General features: G+C 49.2%; 1 protein-coding gene across 1 annotated transcript in view; it reads left to right on the top strand.

The window, feature by feature from the left end:
- Positions 1 to 18,606: 18,606 nt before the first annotated feature.
- VCAN (versican) overlaps positions 18,607 to 20,553 on the top strand; it is a gene marked incomplete at its 5' end in the record, with an annotated part of 89,848 nt that continues 87,901 nt past the window's right edge. Inside the window, one exon of the mRNA XM_084224962.1 lies at positions 18,607 to 18,676. Within this exon, the coding sequence (XP_084081088.1) occupies positions 18,607 to 18,676 (70 nt within the window). The remainder of the gene's footprint in view (positions 18,677 to 20,553) is intronic.

The raw sequence follows: 20,553 nt of genomic DNA, 5'->3' as shown, positions 1-20,553 counted from the left end.
AATGAGACAGCACAAGAATATCTAACACAGCTAAACACAGAGGAAAACGGCTGGGCACAAAAAAGCATGCAAGACTTGGCAAATGCAAGTGTTGCAAAGTCAAAAGCTACAATTTCACCAGAAAAATGAAAAAAATTGGAGCTGGCAAAGATGGATGGATAAAAAGTGAGAGGGGCAATGGGAGTGTGCAGGTAGGAGTGGATATCTGGTTGCATCACAGATGATAAAGTATAAACACAGTGGTGCACACTTTAAAAAAACCCAAAAATGGGAAAAAGAAGTAAAAATCCCCTCTCATGCCCTTTTCCCATTTGCATCCCACATGCTTCCGCTGAGCCACTCGGGGCTGTGTAAAAGAGCCCACTGTTCACCAGCAACTGGGGAGCCAGGGGCGGCTCCTGGGCCTGGAAAAAGCCACATTTCACTTATCTTTCCTCCCCTCCTCGCGCCCAGATGCTTTGCAAAACAAACAAACTACATATCTACATATCATAGCCAAAACTGCGTATCAGACTACATCCACTGAAAGCCTCACTGTCTGGGGCTGTGGGGTTCAGCAAACCTTGGCTGGGCTGTCCTCTGAGCCTGCTGCTTGATTTATGTTTTCAGATGGAAACTATATGAAGCTCTTAGTTATGCCTGGTAATCTGCCAAAAAATCAGTTTGACCTAAACTGGGCTTTATAGAAACCTAAAGTGCAAGGTGAAGTGTCACATAATCCACAGTAAAACCTGGGTCTATTTATTTTAATTTTTTTTTAATAAAGAAAGTGTACATTTTTTTAGACTGAACTGTGAAGTTTTCACTCATTTTTAGACTTTCTCTGTGGCTGCTGTGAGAAGAGTAGCTGGAAAACTCAAATTGGCTTTCCTGTCTTGACTTTTTTTTGTGTCGCATTGTTGGAGTCTGATACCAAGGCAACAAAGAGGCAATGAAATGGGACCAAAAATCGTCTGTTTTCAGTAACAGGCCCTATCTCTAGAGGGAAGGACCCAACTTTACACACGTGTAATAGGCTAAGGAATTCTGACAGAGGCAAAGAAATCACTGTGAGGCTCAAAGCGTATTAAAAAAAAAAAAAAAAAAAAAAGGAAAGCAGGGGGAAAAAGATAAGCTGAGACAGAGAATATTCACCAGTCAGTCGCGCCTTTTAAAAAAAATATTGTGCATCAGGTTCCCTGCCCTGTCGCCGATCAAACAGAGCGGGCGATGTTCATTAGCGGCGGCAGACGTGCGTTAATTACTGTAATTTGTAGGATGGGAAGTGCCACCTAGTGGCAAGGAGCGCACCGCCGCCAGAGTGCATCCCGCACCCTGCATCCCGCATCCCGCACCCCACATCCCGAATCCCTCTACCCGAACCCCACATCCCGCATCTTGCATTCCACATCCTGTATCCCGCACGTCGCATACCGCACCCCACATCCCGCATCCCATGCCCTGCATCCCACTCCCTGCATCCCGCATCCCATATCCCGCATCCTACACCCCACACCCCGCTTCCCGCATGCCACAACCTGCCTCTCGCGCCCTGCATGCCGCATCCCACACCCTGCATACCGTATCCTGCATCTCGCACCCTGCATCCGTCATCCCCTATCCCGCATCCCACATCCCACATCCTGCATCCAGCACCCTGCATTCCACATCCTGCATCTTTCATCCTGCACACCACATCCTGCATCTCGCACACTGCGTCCCATGTCCTGCATCCTGCTTCCCGCATCCTGCACTTCGCACCCTCCATCCTGCACCCCACATCCCTCATCCCACACCTCACATCCCTCATCCCGCATCTCACACCCTCCATCCTGCACGCCACATCCCGCATCCCACACCTTGCATCCCGCACCCTGCATGCTGCACTCTGCATCCCATATCCCACACCCCGCATCCCGCATCCCACATCCCACACCTGGTATCCCACACCCACACTGCCAGGGGTGCCCCAAATGTGCCAAGACCTCCCGACTAACGCAGCCTGTTAATGGTTTATCAAGTGCCAGTGGGAATCCCGGCTCCGGGCAAACACAAGGGGCCTCCTAGTCTAATTTAGCTGGGACAATGGGTCCCAGAGACCCAAGATGGATATCCCCGGTGCAGATGCGTTCCTTTTAATTCTGTTTGGTTTACCAAATAGGAGTTCCTCTAGGAAACCTCAACAAAGAAGTGGATTAATGAGAACCCTAGCAGAGAGTGTTTGCTGTATAAGCAATTCCTAGCCTAAGTAAAGCAAGGGGCAAAGTCTGATCAGCGTTCAGTACCAAACTCAAATAAATTCTGACAGAAGCGGGTGAAAAATGCGCCAGCTGCAGGTCAGCAAGAAATGCTAACAACCCTCAAACACTCGCCTGCCTACTTTCATTAAAAAGCAAACAGGGAGAAAAATAAACACTTATTTTCCCCCTGCCTTTTGTTGCTCGGCGGAGTTTGTTTTGACACTCGTCCTCCCTCAGCTGTAGTGTCTCCTGGTTTCCCTTGTTCTCATGGCATCTTGCTGTTCCTCAACCCCCTTTTCCTCTGTCTGGGCAGCTCCCTCTGCCAGGTCCATTCCCTGTTTCTGCTGTTCCAAAGGCTCCTCAAATTCCCTGTTTTGTTTTCATGCACAGAAGGAAGACCCTCCCATCCCAAGCTGCTTCCCTGGACTGTGGCAGGGAGATCCTCTCTCTTCTTGGACTGTCCTGGGTGTGCAGTGCTAAAACTTGCTGTATGGAAAGATGGAGGTTGTTGTGCTTCAGAGCTTTGTTGTAGCAGCTTGGCCATAATCATCTTGAAATGGTAAAGCTGTTTGTTCACTGGACACAAATAAAAAAAAAGAGATATTCTGTGGTGCTGGTGGGGCTGAAGCTGTGAAACAGGGGAAACTGGGCATGATTACTACTGGTTCCAGTAGGAACATTTCAACCCTGCAGCTTCCCCCATCCCTGGTGCATTTGAACCAGAGGAAGAAAAAGATAAGAGGGTAATCAAACAGCTCCTTCCTGTAGTGGGGGAAAGGAGGTAGCCTGTGCAAGGAGGTAGCCAAGGCCAACAACATGAAAAAGAAATACATCACCTCCCCATCTGAGCAGACCTGGACCCCTTCTCACCCTTCAAAATCAAACACCAGGCAGGTGGATATATGCATATCCATATTTATGGTTTCTTGGCTCATAGGACCATTAGGAAGGACCAGCAGCCATGAGAAAACTTCCATATGGCAGAAGCTTTTGCAGAGTCTCCGAGAGACCTCGTGCCCCCAGCGTGAGAGCCCCTTATCTGCTCCTCACCAGCCCCATCTGCAGACTCACCACCCCAAAGAGATATGTGCTCTCTGAGCACTTTTGGACATGGAAATGTCCAAAGCTTCTGGATATAGTGCTGAAGGGTTGTGCTCAGCCAGGTGATGGGAGAACCCCTCCGTTGCACTCACAGAAGAGTAGGTCCATTGCATTAGTATGGAAAAATCCCACAAAGTTTATGGCATTTCTGTCTGCTTTTATACTAAAAAAGGGCATCTTTTAGCTCCTACAGCCAATGCAATGAATGCTAACATTGTTCCCATTCTCCCTCATCCTGGGAGACCCAACTTGCTGCAACAGAGAAAACCTTTCACTGAATGTCTGGATACTGGAAACACTTCTTTTTATCCTTCCTTTAGCAGATAGAGGATAGAAATGGCATGTGTCTCACCAAAACATGGTGAGAAACCCTTGATGGCAGCCAAGACCGAGTAATAGCAGAGACCTGGGAATGGTGTGGGGAGAACATGGAGCTTGAAGCTCTTGGAGGACATCACAAATCAGTTCTCTCTCATTGACAGTACTGGGCTTCCCAAAGCACTGGACACCTCTTCCTCACAAACAGTATGATTATTTGTCCAATCACTTTTTTTTTTTCCTTTTCTGTCTCTGATTATTTTTATTTGGTGTTTAGGTCTTCAGGGCAAAGTTACTTCCTCTTTCCAAACTTTGGTCCCACCATGATTCATGTTCTGGGTAAAATTCAAACGAGGTTCAAGAATGTTACATTTCCTTAGCTGTGGCCTTCAAAAAACTAAAAGAAGGCATTAAAAATCAGAGAATATTCAACAAAGTAGGGTGCTTTTCAACAGACATGGACTGAATTTTTCTCTCTGCCTTCATACCCATTCTTTTCCCAATGAACAAAAAAAAGCTACCATTTCCTTCATCTGAAGTGGTAAATTCTTTTGGGGGGCAAATGTTTACAGCTACCCCAAGAGTCTTATAAATTGTGCCGAGACATATTTGCAGACATCCCCAGCCCCTTTTTTTTTTTGGTTGTTGTTGTTTATATATTATTTTGTTTGTTTGTTTGAAATGGTATTATGATAGGCATTATCTTGGACATGTCTGAGAGCCAATCAAAAGTTGTGAGATGCCAGGGCAGGATCAGATCTTTCAACCCAAATTTACTCTGTTTTACTCAAGGTGGGCTATGACTCTTCCTGTAGACATGGATGTTTTCATCCTTCCCTGCCTGCTAACAGCTACCAAGATTTCCACCTTTCTATTTCAATCCACAAAAAGGAGTCCCCAAAGAAAACCAGAGATTTTCCTGAATGGTGGTGGGGAGGTGGGGCAAGGAAAAAGCCTAAACTCCCTCTTTCCTCCACTTTTTAGGATGTTCCTGTTCTATTTAGTTACTTTGCTTCCCCTTCACACATAGGCAAGGAGAAGAAACTGTTGACTGACACTTGTGGAGTTAGCTGGATCTTTCCAGTGACTACAGTAGGTTTTGGAGTAATCACATTGTGAATGTTTGTTATTGCTTTAGCCAAGGATGAGAAGGCCCAGGAAGAGGAGATTAGTTAAGAAAATCTCTCTTAATCCATTTCAAGAGTTTGCCCTATCAGTGTGGAACCAGACCCAGCGAGTTTATTCTTTGCACAATGGAGGTACCTTCGTATCATAAAGAAAAAAACCCGAAAAAACCAAAATAAAGAGTATGAAAGACTCATTTCTTTTGGTAACAGCAAGAGAACAAACACATTTGATTATTCAGGATTACTTCTGCACTCAAGTTTATGATGCAGCCACAGAGTTATCAAAACAAAAATAATGCGTGCCCAGGATGGAGTTTATCAGAGGAAGCCCAGGACAGCACGGATTAGCACAACACTTGACTATGGCTCAGGCCACCCTGTACTGATAAGTTTCGCAGTTTCTTTCCCCCTTTCTTGCCTTGTGCTGTGTTTGGTCCTCACAGGGATCAGCCCTGAGAAGGACCTTGGTTGTGACCTGCCCACACTGACCACTCCTCCCCAAAATCACAAAGCAGCCATTCTCTGAGGAGCCAGACCCAGCTGTGGGAAGCAGGCTGCTCTTTCAGCCTGACCTGGAGACACAGCCTGACACTTACACCAGCCAGAAACAAAAACCACCAGCTTCCTGACACAGCTTTTGGGGGGATTAGCTGTGGAAACATAAAACATCCCAGTCTGGCCCCTTGTCCTTGGAGTCAAGGCAGAAACACTGAGTCAGAACAGAAGGCAGCATCAGAACACAGGAGGAAAACATCATTGCCTTTGCCATCATCATCCAGTGCTGCTGAAAGCCTGGACCTTCTCCTGATAAATCCTGTCCTGGAAACCGACTATCTCAGTGCAGATAGTGCCGTGTCTGCATCATTACATTTAATGCAGAAATAATACCCAACCATCAATTGTGGCTTGTTCTGCTACCAAATGAAACACTCTATTCATGGTTTTTCATAGCTGAGTGCTCTCCCCTCTGCTGAAGAAATATGGAGTAAAAATAGGTGGAGAAGGGTTTTGCCACAAAAGAAACATTGACATAAGCCATCAAGTGTTTTGTTTGAGAAAGCGGTTGTGTACACTATGGTTACCACTGCTGCTAAGCCTGACTCCTTTGGAGAGTTTTAATTTGCCTCTGAAAACATATTTCACTCAAAGCGTAGGAAAGAGAAGTACTGGGGGCAAAAAAAAGGTTTTCTGAAACGTGGAATCAGAGAACTTGCAAAAAAGTTCTATTGTTTCAGGAGATTTTGTGGTTTCTGAAAACACATTGGGGTTTAGATAACTGAATCACTGCAGAATAAGAAAGCAGCCTGCATATCTGTACCTCTGAGAGGCAAACTGGGGCAATGGACTCATTTTCAGCGCAGCTGCCATGGCACAGCCCTTTGCAAGTACATGGGAGTGTGAAGTGGGACCTTCAGAGCCACTGACCAGGTGGAAGAACTTTGAAAGGATCTTTGATTTTGCTCGAACTGACCTTAGTGCTGCTGACATCAAAATTACATGAATTATTTCCTTTACTTTTACGTAAAGTTTTTTTCACACACAGCAGCTCAGGAGGAAAAAAAGCACAGAAAAGACAAAGAAAAGGTGATTGTGAAACCACAAAAGATAGCTTAAGAGAACCTATGCCAGACAAATTAGATTTTCCTTGAGAGACTGTGTTCCAGACCCACAATATTCTTTCAAGTGATGGGAAGCACTTTTTTTCCACAGATGTTCAGTTTGATATTTGCACATTGACTGTAGCCATGGTCTAATTAATTTCAGATATTTGAAAACAATGGTTTCTCATAAAGAACCATTTAGGGCCTGTGTTTCACATTTAAAATGATAATCATTGTTGAGTCAGTAACATAAAACCTGTGCTTAAGAAGTGTGTAATGAAAATAGTATTTTTCTTCATCTCTGGACTACGATGTAGCTGGGAGGATTTTTTTTTTTTCTCAAGAGATATTGCTTTAGGATGGAGACAAAGCCTAAACATTTTCCCTTTTGTTGGGTTTTCTCACACAAATCTGAACATCTGAAAACAATGATTTGTCATGGGAGACTTTGGCAGCCTGAGCAAAGGTTTACTGTTTCTACTTTGCCTAAAATATTTACAAAGAAAAGTATCTGACATTGACAGTAAATCAGACAACGTTTCAGGCCCCTGACATAACCCATGGAGGCAGTTTGCGTGGTCTCCAAGAGGAGGGAAGGAGATCCCCTTTCTGGACAGTTTTTTGGTTCAGGGCAGAGAGCTTGGCTCCTGGAGAAGGTGGGGAGGGTTAAATAAAATAAGATGAAAACACCGAGGGACTGCAGCAGTCTGTTTTTCCAGCTTGATTCGCTCCTCACTTTCCCCAGTCATCCCGAAAAGCCCCGAGGGTCTCCGGTGTAACACACCCTCCTTCCTCCGGGGTTTTCTCTCCCTGGCGGGCTGGGGATGCCCAGGAGGAGTTCCTCATCCCTCCCTTCCCAGCCCCCCAGGAGCCCTGCGCCCACCCCCGCCCGTGCCTTTGTCTGGCCAGCCCCAAAGCCTCCCCCGTGCCCAGAAACCTCCATCCCTCCGCGGGAAGGGCAGGGGGAGCGCGGAGCCCCCCGCCCGCCTCCTCTCCTTGTGGCCCCGCCGCGGGGAGGGTGAGGAAGGGGAGGCTCCGCTCCTCCAGCCCCGGGGCCCCGAGGCTCCGCGGGGGCTCCGGGAGCTCCGCGCCGGGCGGAGAGGAGGAAGAGGAGGAGGAGGAGGAGCAGGAGGAAGGCGGGGAGGAGGCTAGGGAGGAGGGGGAAGGGTGGGGGTGGGGGGGGTTCTGTATCCTCCGCTTTCTTCCCAGCTCCGAGACGGAGCGGCTTTGGCCGGCCGGTTCCCATCAGAGCTCCGGCAGCCGGGCGGTGGGAAAGGAAAGGGGAAGGGGGAAAGGAAAGGGGAGGGGGGAAGCGGTCTTTTCTCTTTAAAGAAATAATGCATTTTCTTTCCCATCGTGAAAAAGAAAAAAGAGGTGCTAGCAGCGAGCCGACCCGAGGCTGGTTAGCCCCGGGCTATTACTACTGGTTGCTTTTTGCTGGTGCTTGTAAGGCAGAGAGCTGCGCTACCCCCCGACCCTACTCCCTGTTCAGAATTCTGGTCAGACTCAGGATCTCCCCATCCCCTGGAGGGGTGGCCAGTGCTTCAGCTGGACACCAGCACAGCACAGTGGGAGCAGAAACCTGCAGCTTCCCCTCGTGGAGCTGTGCTGCTGCAGCCACAGCTGCGAGAGGATGCTCCGCAGCAGTCACTCTCTTCCCACCCTTTGCCAGGAGCAGTTGTTCAGTCTCCAGGGGACAAGGGTCACGGGGTGATGAAGAAGCGAGCTCAGGGCTGCAGAAGTGGCTCCTGCTCTGCTAAATGTCACCTCTCCTGCCTGAAGCCAAGGCAGGGAGCAGAGTAGGAACAGGTGAGGCTGGGAAGTTGGGGCAACTGAAGGCTAGAGGGGCAGCTTGACTGTGGTGCCTGGTCATTTAGAAGTTCCTTGCTTGTCCTAGAGGATGGCCTGGACAAAGGGATCCCCCATCCCCCTGTGCCATGGGGGATGTCCTGCTCTCCTTTCCAGAGGCTGAGATGGCAGCAGGATGGTCTCCCACCTCCTCACCTAGAAAAAGGAGTGGGCCAGAGAGATTCCTGCATTACACCTATGTCTTCAGAGGGTTTGTCTGCAGCCTGGGAAGGCTGAGATTGTGTGGGGAGAGGGGACAGTGCCCCCACTGTGTGTCTCACCCAGCCCCCCCTTACATCTGGGAGGGCAGAAGAGGCTTGTTTGAACCAGTGTGGGAGAGATTCAACGTCAGTGTCCTCCTTTCATCACAACACTGTGCAGAGGAAGTGTGCACTGCCTCAGCAGTGACATTGGCGAGGCAGGCAAGGCTACCAAAAACAGGAACTGTGTGAATTTGCATCCAACACCCTCAAAAAACGTGCCCACAACTGTTTGTAGTGCCTGTTTGAAAACAGAGTGTTGTCAGCTCTTCTGACGCACGATTTCCAGGATTTCAAGGATTCAGAAAGTTTCAAGGACTGAGAAGCCTCGTCCCAGCGTGGGGCAGGTCCGGTGGGTTGAGGTGTGGCAGTGCCCAGGAGGCACGTGCACCATGCAGGGCTGACCCGGGCACGAGGAACTGGGGGGACTGGTGCTGCTGGGAGGTGGCACTGGTGGGAGAGAAGCCTCTCTTCAACCTCCCAAGTAAGCAATTGTGTATTTACTCCGTGTAAGGAGGAGAAACAAAGAAGCTCTGCAAGCTGAGGTAAGGTTTTCAGCCAGCGCTCCAGCTCCGCTCACCCAGGCCACAGCTCACACAAAGCTGATCTGGCTTAAGCCTCCAGGTCTCCATTTCTCCCTGCTTGGCTGTCATCTCTTCCACCTCCCGCCCCTCCAACTTGGCACCGAGGTCTGTCTTTGGAAACAAGGGCTTTGGGCTTGTCTGAAATCCTCTGTCAGTGTAACTCTGGGGACACAGCAGCTGGAACAGTAACAGCGAGAGGAGCTGAAGGAAAACTCCTTCTGCCTCTTCCTAGTGTTTCTACCTGGGGCTGCCAAAAACGTGCCCAGAGCAGTGCAATCAGACACACCTATTTCTCGAGGCTTTTCTTTTCTGGCTCCAGCTTTATACCTTCCTGGAGGAGGGGGACTTCTGGCATCTGCTTCTCTGAGAGGGAGCACGCCAGAGAGCTGCTCTTGCCAGCGTTTTGTGCTTGGTGAGGGTGCCTTAAATGTCTCCCACATTCTGAGATAGGTACATTTTGGGATGGGGGCTGCCTGGAGAACACACCAGACCCTTTATGAACTGGTGAACATCCCTTGTAAAAGGGTGGTTTAGAGTTCCACTTATGACTTCATCTCTGAGAGGTTTGGACAGCAAACTCAGAGTCTAATCTTAAAAAAAAAAAAAAAAGAAAAAAAAGAAAAAAAGAAAAAAAAAAGAAAAAGAAAGTGGCTGGAGATGCATGGGTGGAGAAGGTTTGGCTCAGACGGCTGCCGATGTGAAGCTGCTTGTGAATTGGCATCGGCAGGGGAAGTTTGGAACCAGCACCAATTTATTCTTTCATTGCAACCTCCGCTGAGACTGGGGAGGCAAAGGGGAAAAAGGCATTTCGGTCCCAGTCACTTTCCCCATTTCAAGCGGCTTCGGGAGCCAGGGTGGAGGAGGTCTCTCCATTCTCTTCCCGGTTAATTGTCTAATTGGGGAACAATGCGCCTCTCGCACCCGCCTGCCCCTCTCCGGAGGGCTCCGGGCGAGCTCGGACGGACCCGTCCCGCCGCACCGGGCTGCGGGTCCCCGCTCCGGGTCTGGGGGCCGGAGGGAGCAGCGAGGGGGCGGCCGGGCCAGGCCGGGGGCGGGGGGGCCCCGCTCGTTGGAGGCAGGCGCTGGGGGCTCTCCTGCGCCCAGCAGCTGCGGGAGCTTTGGAAATTGCAAGGAGGCTCTCGCAGAGCTTGTGAACCCTCCTCTCCCCGAGCCAGCGCCCCTCCTCTGCAGCGCTGACGGTACAACGATATAATAATGATGGGTGGCTGAGGCTCGCATTTGAACTTGCAGGCTCGCTCCCTTTGCCCACTGCTCGGTCCCGGCTCCGCCGCTCGGAGTCAGGTGCTCGCCGGCGGGAAGCGAGCGAAGGAGGGGAGACCGAGCTCCGGCACAAGGGGAGAGCCCGGAACCACCGGCTCCTTCCAGCACTAACGAGGGGATTTACTCTTTCATGCGGCCACTGGGATCTCTGGACTAGCCCAGCCACCACGTTGTGATTTTTTGCTATCTCTGCAATACGCTACCTTTTAAGGTAACTATAACTCTTTTATTGCGGGTTGGTTTGTAGTGGTTTTTTTTTGTGTGTGTGTGTCTTTCCCCCCCTTTTTTCTATAATATGACTGCCAGCAAACGCCTAGTCTAAGATTTAAAACAATTGTTTTACTGCTTGCACCAACAAAGAGTTTGAACTGCAAATTTTAAGCGGGAGGGAATAGCGATGATTGGTGAATTTAAACAACCTGGGGTAAGTTCAACGACACGCGGGGGAAGAGGAGAAGGAGGGATGCTCGGGATCCGACTGAAAAAAAAAAAATACAAAAAAGAGAAGAAAAAACCGGTGCAAAGAGGAGAACAAAGAAAACTAGGGAATAGAAGACTTTGGAGTGGGAGCCCTGACAAGAGTGTTCGGTGCTGGTGGCTTGGATGGCTGGGAAGGTAGAGCCGCACCTTGGCGTGCGACGGGGCTCCAGAGGGAGACGGGAGGAAGCTGTTCCTTACGGGTGTTAAGTACACAAAGCGCCCGTGTGGCAGGAGCGACGAGAACAGACCTTTTCCCCCCGGCCACCAGTTTTGTAGTGCTGGGAAAAGCGTGCGCTCTGTAGCCTCCACTCCTGCGTGCTCCCCACATCCCTTTTTTTTCTTTCTTTTTTTTTTTTTACCCCCCTCCAATCCCTTCCCCTGATGTTCCTGGAAAGCTGCTCGCAGGGCAGAGAGGCTCTGAGGTGCTCAGCATCTCTCCAGAGGAGCCGGCGAGCAGCGTGCCCCGAACCACATTTTCTCTGCGGAAAGGGGGGCAGTGGGTGAAGAGGAGGAGGAGGAGGAGGATCGCAAGGTCAGTGGAGCAAAACGCCCCCTCTTACACCCACGTCCACTTTCTGGGGCACGGGCTTTGCCTTCCCCCTCCGCTGCCACGGATTTCGCCTTTGTGTTACAAAGGAAAAGAAGTGAGAGCACGGTGGAGGGCAAGCGGGGAGTTCCGACGGCGGGAAGGAGTGGCTCTGTGTGTGTGAGTGTGGGAGTGTGTGTGCGGGGACGGCAGCGGGACCGCGGGCAGCCTCCGCCGGCCCCCGGCCCCGTCCCCACACAAAGGGGCGGCGGGCAGCGGGCGGGGGCCGCCCCTCATTGTCCCTCATTGTCCCCCTGGTCACGTCCTCCCGGCCACCCCCTCTCTCTCCCTCCCTCCCAGCACCGGCTCTCGGGATTAAGCCCCCATGGCTTTTCTTTTTTTTTTATCATCTTTTTTTTCCTCTTCTTATCACCCGCTTCCTTCGGGTTTTCTCCCTTTCCCCCATTCTCTTCCTTCCCTCTTTTTCTTCCTCTTTTTCTCCTTCTTTCCCTTCCTCCCCTTTTTCCCTCCTTCCTTTCCTTTTCCCCCTTTTCTTCTTTCTTTACCCCCTTTTCTCTTTCCCCTTCTTTTTGTTTTCTCCCTCCCTCCTCCTCTTTCTTCCTTTTCCCTACCCGTTTTTGCCCCCCTTTTCCCCTATCCCTCCCTTTTCCTCCCTTTCCCTTTTTTCCCTTTCCCTCCCTTTTTTCCCTTTCCTTCCCCTTTCCCCCTTTTTCTCCTCCTCCCTCCACCTTCCCCTCCCCTTTTCTTTCCCTTTTTTTTTTTTTGTTAATTGAGGCGTGAGCGTCGAAACGCGCTGCAAAAAATAAAAAACCCAAAAACCCAAAACACAGAAACCAAACCAAAAACCCATCCCGGGATGAGAGAGCGTAACTGTTGGGCGGGTTCAGTGATTGCCTTTCTATCCGTGCCTTTTTTATTATTTAATCCTTTTCTCCTTTTTTTCCTGGCCTTTCGCTCTGAGCGAAAGGGGAAGTTTCCTCCCCCTCACGGAGCGAGTGAGGCTCGGCGGGGCGAGCCCGGGACGGGGCGGGCGCGGCCCCGCGCTGCCGGGGCGGGGGGAGGCTGTGGCAGGGCTGGGCTTTGGCGGGGTCTCCGTGTCGCGTGTCCGCCGGGGGTCACGGTCTGAGTGCCGGTTTTGGGGCGGAGGGCTCGGTTCCGTATTGGGCCCGCGGGTTCGGTGCCGGTTTGGGGTCGTGGGCCCGGTGCCGGCCCGGGGGCGCGGCCGCTGTCGAGGAACGGGGCGGGCGCGGCGGCGCCGCGGCGCCCCCGGGCGGCGAGCGGCGGCATGGCAGCTCCCCCGGCCGCCGGTTTCCCGCCAGAGGGCTCCGGGCCCGTCGCCGTGAGGGGAAAAAAAGGCCAACCTCCCCCAAATCACCGCCGTAATAAAATAATTTGAAATACACAACACCCCCCTCGATAAAAGTCGCTGTCTCCGCTGTTCCTCGCACTCCCCATCAACCCTGTGAACAAGAAGTGGGTACAGAGGAGGCTCCGGGACGGGCGGAGGGACGGAGCGGCTCTGCCGGCAGCACGGGCCGGCACGGCTGCCGTCGCTCCCCCGGGCGGGAGAAGCTTCGGGCCGAGCTCGGGGCGGCCCCGCGGGGCCCGAAGGGGCCGCGGCAAAGATGGACGGAGACAATTGCCGAGGGCTGCGGGGACAGCGCCCGGGGAATGGCTCCCGGGGCCGGAGGGCAGGGCTGGCCGGGATCCTGGCAGTGAGGAATTGTTCCTGGCAGGGTGGGCAGGCCCTGGCACAGGGTGCCCAGAGCAGCTGGGGCTGCCCCTGCATCCCTGGCAGTGCCCAGGGCCAGGATGGACATTGGGGCTTGGAGCAGCCTGGGATGGTGGAAGATGTCCCTGCCGTGGCAGGGGATGGCACTGGATGAATATTTAAAGTCTCTTCCAGCCCAAACTATTCTGTGAGTCTGTGATTCTGTGGTGCTGGAGCAGGCAGTGCCCGATGGGCAGCGCTGGGCAGCGGGGTGGGACTCGCGCCTTTCCAACTCTGGGCAGCCCCTCAGTGCCTGGCTCAAGGCTTGAGGTGGCCCCGGGGCTGTGGGATGGCAGAAGGGCACCCACAGCCACCCCTTGTGCCCAGCAGCAGCCCTGGGTGAGCCCCAAGAGAGCTGAGGAGCCGCTGTTGGAGCCACAGCGGGGTCCCGGTGCCTAACCCCACAATGGCAGTGCAGGGTGCCATGGTGACACCTTCACATTGTTTCCACCTCCACATTGTTTCCACCTCTTGCTCCCTTCAGCAGTGCAGGTGGTTGAGAGAGGTGGCCCTCAGTTCTCCTGGAACCAAGCCCGACAGAGGTCAGTGTGTCTGGGCAATGCTCTCAGGCACGGGGTAGGATTGTCAGAGTGTCCTGTGCAGGGCTGGGAGCTGGACTTGCTGATCCCTGTGTGTCCAGCTCAGGATATTCAATGTTTCTGGAAGGCAGGAGCGACAAGGTGGAGCTGAGGTGATGCAGAAGGAGCAGGGTGTGCTTGCTGCTTCTCCACGTGCTGCCTCTGGCAGTTTTCCACTGTGTCTCTGCGTGGCTGTCCCAGAGCCTGGAGCTGCTCCTGGCATACAAGCTGTGAGGGATGTCCCGAGGCAGCAGCTGCTGCAGCCAGAACACGCTGTGCTCTGGTCACTGCTCCTTTCTGTGCTCCAGCCTTCAGGCAGCACCAAAAGAACCCAGCCTGGGGGAGTTTCCCCCTACAGCTGCTGGAGGTGATGAGGAAGAGGTGATGCAGACACCCCAAAGACCTTCTCCAAGGCCTTGGGAGGGCATTTCCAAGGGATAATGGGCCAAGCAGGGGCCACTGGTGAATGGGATGCAAGCTGATGTGCCATGTGTTGGCACAGTGGGCTAATTAATCATGTGGCAGAGAGGTGGTGAGGCTGGCAAAGTTAATTAGGCAGCACTGATGGTGAGGTGGATCCACGGCAGCAATTAACAGTACCAGGATCAAAGGACTGCAGAAGTAAAGGAAAGTGCAGAATGTTTGCCTTTGAGGAAGAATGATACCTGTGAGGCTTTCAGAGCTTGGAAGGTAGCAAGGGATGTGCTGTGACTGGGATTGGTCATTTCTACCTTTTTGGGGTTCCACTGGAAACTGTAATTTACTGTTTTAGCCGTTAGAATGAGCAGCCTTCCTTTCTTCTCTAGTACCGGGTTCTGTTCGGTCCCACCCTCTTTTTTTTTTTTCCTTTCTTTTAATCTTTTATGTCATTCTGACTTTCACTAGGAGGGTCAGATGGGCAGAGGCTGCTTTTTATGTGCTTAAGGAACATATCCAGATTTCACAATGCAGCTGTGGAGCATGTGCAGAACCAATCTCAGTGTGACTTGAGAAGAGAAGTTGCAGATTTCAGAGACATTGTTACCTCTATGAAAATGGCTAATATGGCAAATTCCTCATTGTCTCAGCTTCAGAGAAACCAGGAGCATTTTTGGATTGTAGGTTTAGTCTCTTCCACACCAGGAAAATTCGCTTTCTGAACCTGAAGTTTTAAACAGAAAGAGAGACATGATGTTCTCTCATCTGGTTAAATTAAAATAGCATTGGTGTGAGATCAAGCTTGCATGGCAAACTAAACACAAGCTGGAATTGGGTCAGAACTTAATGCTCCTATGAGTTTTTGCTGTAGTAAGGGAAGGTAGCAGTGCCTGCAAAAAAATAGCAGAGTTCTCTCTTTCCCCACAGACAGAACCCCTACTGCTAATTTTTAAAGATGTGAAGTTTGTCCAGGAGTTTTGCATCTATTGGTTTAAAGATGCTGCACTCAGGGCTCATTCCCATTTAAAAATGTAACACAAATTCCTGCCATAGATCCATCTGCCTGTAGAAGACTAGCTCCTAATAAAATGGATCAGCCCAGTTGGAAACCAGCCAGCAGGCAGCCCAAGTTTGGTCACGTCAAGTGAAGTACTTTTTTAGCACAAGGTGGAAATTAAACACTTACTCAAGCCTTGCAGCTTGAGTTGGCAAGATTTGCTCACTGTGTTATGGATTTCTTTTACTATGGGTGTAGTGACACCAAGGGGAAAAAAAAAATCTTGTGGAAAAAGGTAGAGTTAGATGGGTTTTGGCTAATTGCAGTGGACTTAGGGGCAGTGCAGCAGCCAGACAGCAGACTTCTGTGAGCTGTAGGGTGCAGGAATGGGAAACACAAACCTGTTTTAGAGCAGGGATTTAGCTCTGGGGGCTACAAGAGAGCACAGTCCTCTACAGCCTCTGCCAGCAGAAGGGCAGGAGGCAGGAGCAATCACATCCAAGAGCCTGGAAATGTGGGTGGGAATCGGGGTGAGGTGTAAAGGAGCAGCCTCTGCCTCACCTGTAGGTCCTGAGGAGGATTTTTGGCACCAGGTCTGCAGAGCTCTGTCTCCTCCTGAGCCAGGCTGCCCTGTGGGGCTGAGCAAGGTGCTGCTGTTATGGTCTGCATGTTTAGAGAGGGTGACAGAGGTAGTAATTCCATGTTCATTCTGGCAGCTGGAGTGGAGCAGCACTGGTCAAACCAGGAGTGTTTATGGGAACCCACCAAGGCCTGGGGCATGAAAACCAACCTTCAGGTGTGGAGGCTTGTGTGGGAGTCACACTCCTGACCCTTAGGGCTGAAAATCAGATCATCCTCCCAGGGGTTTTCATTGCTTGAGTGAGAATTTCAGGATAAAGAAGATTTATAAAAAGTCAGGAGGTTGGTTTTCCAAGAGTCAGGTAGGGATTTTTGGCAAGAGTCTCATGTTAAGCTTTGTGCTCAAACACTGCCATTTTTTGGAGCTATCCAAGCCCTTGGTGCAGCAGGTGTAATTCCTGCCCTTCTCAGTAAAAGGCTAGGAGCCATCACATCCAGGAATGTTCTCTTCTGTTCCCATGGATACGTTGAAAATTGCCCTTCCACAGTTGCCTTTTTGTTTTCATCTGTCCCCGTGGGTGTGTGTGTTGTTTGGTGACTGGAAGCGTAGCAGCAGGGTTTGTGTTCTTACCAAACATGGAAGTAGTTGTGTTATGACAGCAGTTGCAATGAACTTCCAAGGGCAACAGGCTTCCACTGACACATGCCAGGCACCCAGGTACGCCAAGTCAGAGCCAGGGAAGTGGGCCAGGTGCAAAATGCAACCAGCTCTGCTTAGGTGCAACACCCCCATTGTTGGGAAAAAGAAAATACTTTGTTCTTTTTCTTGTCAGGTTTCTTTGATTCCCTTGGTTCTGGTCCCAAAAGGCAAGGTTGCCTTCAGGGGAAGGAGGGAGATAAAACTCATGGGTAAACATGGAGAGCTGAACTTGTAAACATTCTGTTCTGGACCTTGGCTTCGCTGTGGGTGCAGCCAGTGTGTGACGCATGGGAGCACATGTGGGCAGAACATCTCAGAAGGTCTGGAGCCACTCAGCTCCCACAAGGGCCAGAACTTTGTCTGGCAGGGAGGTCCTTCACTCAGCACCTTGGAAGGTGGAGAATTCTTCCAGTCAGTCTTCTTTCCATGCTCCCATCAGAGCTCTTGTGTTACCAAAGGAGCTTCGCTGCGGTGGTTTTGGTGTTTGAGGCTTCCAGCATTCCTGGGATACAAGGATTGCTTGAAGGTCCTTCTGCACATCTGTAGGCTCAAACTGACATCACTTTTTCTTTTAATTGTTGTGTAATAATGAAGATCATTTAAGTGTTTATCTAAGCAAGCATGTGACTCTATTTCAGAGCTGATCCATTGCATTCAGAGGATTTGGATGTCTGCAGCTCTGATCTTGTGCAACCTCCTCACTCATAACAGCCTTCTACAGGGAGTTTGTACCAGGGCACAGTATAGAATTTTAAAGTTAGCTAATAAATAGTCATTTTTGTTTTCTTCACATGCAGCTTGGCTTGTGTAAATGTAAGAAGAAATAATAGTCTGGCTGAGTGGTTTTGGGGGTAGGTGTTAGGGTCTTCATTATAAGTTTTATGGCATGTAGGGCTTAACCTGAATGAAGTCCCGGTTCTAGTTTGGGACTCAGTTGTGAAAAGTGCAAATTCCGTGAAGTTCACGTTGCAAAATAAGTGATATCACACTCTACACTCAGCTGTCCTGAACGGCTGGAGCAGACATGGGGCGTCCTTGGCAGCGTGCAGCCTGCTCTGTGGAAAGCAGCTGCATTTCTCCCTCCACGCCCAGGGAATAGGTTGTAGCACATGTTTCCCTGTGCAATCAGCTGGCTCTGGCCATCCATGTACAGAGAATGAAAGGCTCTGGGGTTTTCAGCCCTGTTGGGTGGGAATTTTTAACTTGCCTCACTGGAAAGGCTTGGTTGGAGATGTTTTGCGTCTTTCCCGTGCTGCTCAGACGTTACAGGATGTGTGCCAGTTCACACAGACTCCTGTGGAGTTTGGGCTGCAGCTGTGAGCTGTGGAGAGAACTGTCCTGAGGTTGAACACGTCACCAAGAGTTTTCTGAAGCTGCCTCTCTGTGTGTTTTTGCTGTCATGTTCAGTGCAGCCTGTGGAGTTTTTAAAAGTGGAAGTTTCAAATTGTACACGTGTGCGGCGCAGGTTCCAAAGTTACAACACAGACAAGTACATATCTATTAAATCTCTCCTTCACTGATCCTTAAGGCAGTTCAACTGCAAGCTCTCTTGAACAGGAAAAAAACTGTCAGCTTGGTTACTTGTCCTAGTGAAGAGCTCAGGTGGCAGATTTTGCAGCAATATCAGGAAAATCAAGGTAGTGATAAAAATTTGTCAGCATTTTGGCAAACTGCTGCTGAAAGTAATTTATTATGTTGGGACGTTTGTAGCACATGTATGGATGAGGGACTTTTTATAAACCCTTTGTAGTCATTGGTGTTTGTGTGTCTTGCAATGCTTTCATAACTTTGGGGATATTTACAGATTCAACGTGTGACTATGAATGGAAGTGAAAACTGTGAAATAATGCTGTGAACATGCAATTTATTATTGTGTACATATGATACATGTGAAGAGATTTCCAGCTGTTGGAAGGTGGAGTCTGTAATGGAAAGTGAGAGGCAAACCCAAAGGGAACTGACATGTCAGAATATCACTCAGGACTCAACAACCTGAACACCCATTGCAAATCTCTATTCCATGGAGGCAAACGGTTATTATAACAAATCTCCACCATAAATTGCTAAATGAAATGCCCTGAAAGCAGGAAGGACTTCTTCTGATACCAGTGACAAACATTGATGTGCTGTGTTACATTTGCTAAGGACACAGTGCAATACTAACCACTTACTCCTTTGTTCTTTGTTTCTAGGTCAAGATGTTGTTAAGTATAAAAAGTATCTTATGGATGTACTCTACGTTAGTTATAACATATATGCTACCTAAAGGTAAGTCTTCTGTACATAGAACATTTCATTAAAATTAATTTAGTGGTCTAATTGGTAGGGCAATTCACAGGACTGAGGAAACAACCCAAACTCAGGAAATTGTCTTTCTTTGCCCGTGCCATGCTGTGCCATGTCACTAATTTTGTTTCTGCGTCCTCCTCAAGGTGTTAATGATTTATTTCTGTTGTGCTTGGGCTGCCATGGGCTAAGCTGGGGCAGATCCCTTGGCCGCTGGGGTCTTTAGCAAGGAGGTGTTAGAGCAACTGCAGGTTTGGGTGGAAAGGAAGGAGCCCTTACAGCCTCTCTTGGTGATTACATGCCAAGACTGAAGTATGTATCCATGTGTGGTTGCCCTGGTTATTTGAAAGTTTGGGTCAGGCCTTCATATGGAAAATATCTCAACAGCTACTACAGACTCACAAAACTGGGAAAGCAGCTTTCCCAAGTCTCAAAGCAAGATTTTTCTTTATTTTCTTTCCCTCTTCTTTCCAGGTACTCCTCAATCTGATTTTAACCTTTGGGAAAATCAAATTTACTACTTTTCTTTTTTCCACCTAGCTGGAACACTGTTGCCAGTAACATGTTTAGGTAGTCCTGAATGATAAAAAAAAGGATTGGTTCATTAGTGGAACAAATTAAAAAAAAAAAAAGGATAATAGATTTAGATTGGCTATAAGGAAGAAAGGTCTGGATCAGATCATAGACCTGACTCACTGCCTTGCACAAATGCAGAATTCAGGGATACAGGGATTGAGAGGGCAGCACTCTTAGGTGGGGAGAAGTGCATGGATCCTTGGAGTTGTAGAATGTGGGATGGCATCTTTACATGTCCTTTCACTTACTCCACCTTTTATTACATCATAAATGGCTCATTTATCTCCAGAGTGGAATTTTTGGTACTTGGGAGATTCTTATGAATGTCCCATTCTTTGGAATGCAGATCAGGTTGTGACCCATCCTTATTTGTCCAATTTTTTTTGAAGAAATTCAGAAAGACCCTGGTGTTCCTAGAACACACTGTGAACTTTGTGAGGTTTGCTTTTTAAGTCAGGGGCCATTCTTTTGGCCTACAAAGTCTTAACCATTTTCAAACTATGGCCATGGTGAGGAGGAGAAGGATGAAAAAATTTTCCTTTTTCATGAATTGATCTAATTGGGATCCCAAAGAATCTGTGGAATCAACTCATGCCCTTTTCTTTTGTAAAAAAGTCAGTTGGTGCAGTAATATTTTTGAGAATGAATGTTAGAAGACTGCACACAATCTTTATAAGTACAGCTTTTGTTTAAAAATACTCTAAAAATAAAATGTATCTCAGCATTCTGAAATATAGACACCCCACATTTCAACCTTTTCTTTTTGAATCCTTAGTTTAGATTTAAAATTGAAGCATTTAAATCTTTTGTGAAATACGAATTCCCAACTTATCACTATTGTGTTTTCCAAGCTGGACCTTGTGGTTATAATCAACACTGGAGTTTTTCCTACCTGTTTTGGGTGGCCATTTGTGGTGTTGAGTTCTGCGGCTGAGATTTACATTTGCCTGGCTCCTTGTGAGTGTCTTGTAGACTATAAAATTAATTCTTCATAATTCTGTGTGTCCTTTTCTTATTCTGCTTGCTCAGACCACAAACCACCTAGCAGAGGTTATTGTTGGGTCTCAGTCTATTACCTTTCAGTGTTTCCTATAAGTTTTACTCATTTTAATTCACTATTATCTTCACTAAAAGATTGGTGGTTAATGCAATAGGTTCTCCTAGGCTCAGTGCTAGCTGGATTGACAAAACACACAATTTTAGTGATCCTTTCTATTTCTGCTGCTAGACAGGGCAATATACCATATGTCCCAGCAGGTTGTTGATGAACTGAAAAATGAGAT

Source organism: Fringilla coelebs (genome assembly GCF_963513975.1).
Source record: "Fringilla coelebs genome assembly, chromosome: Z".
NCBI lineage: Eukaryota > Metazoa > Chordata > Aves > Passeriformes > Fringillidae > Fringilla > Fringilla coelebs.
The sequence above is the reverse complement of the archived record's forward strand: the minus strand, read 5'-3'. Positions and strand labels throughout refer to the sequence as shown.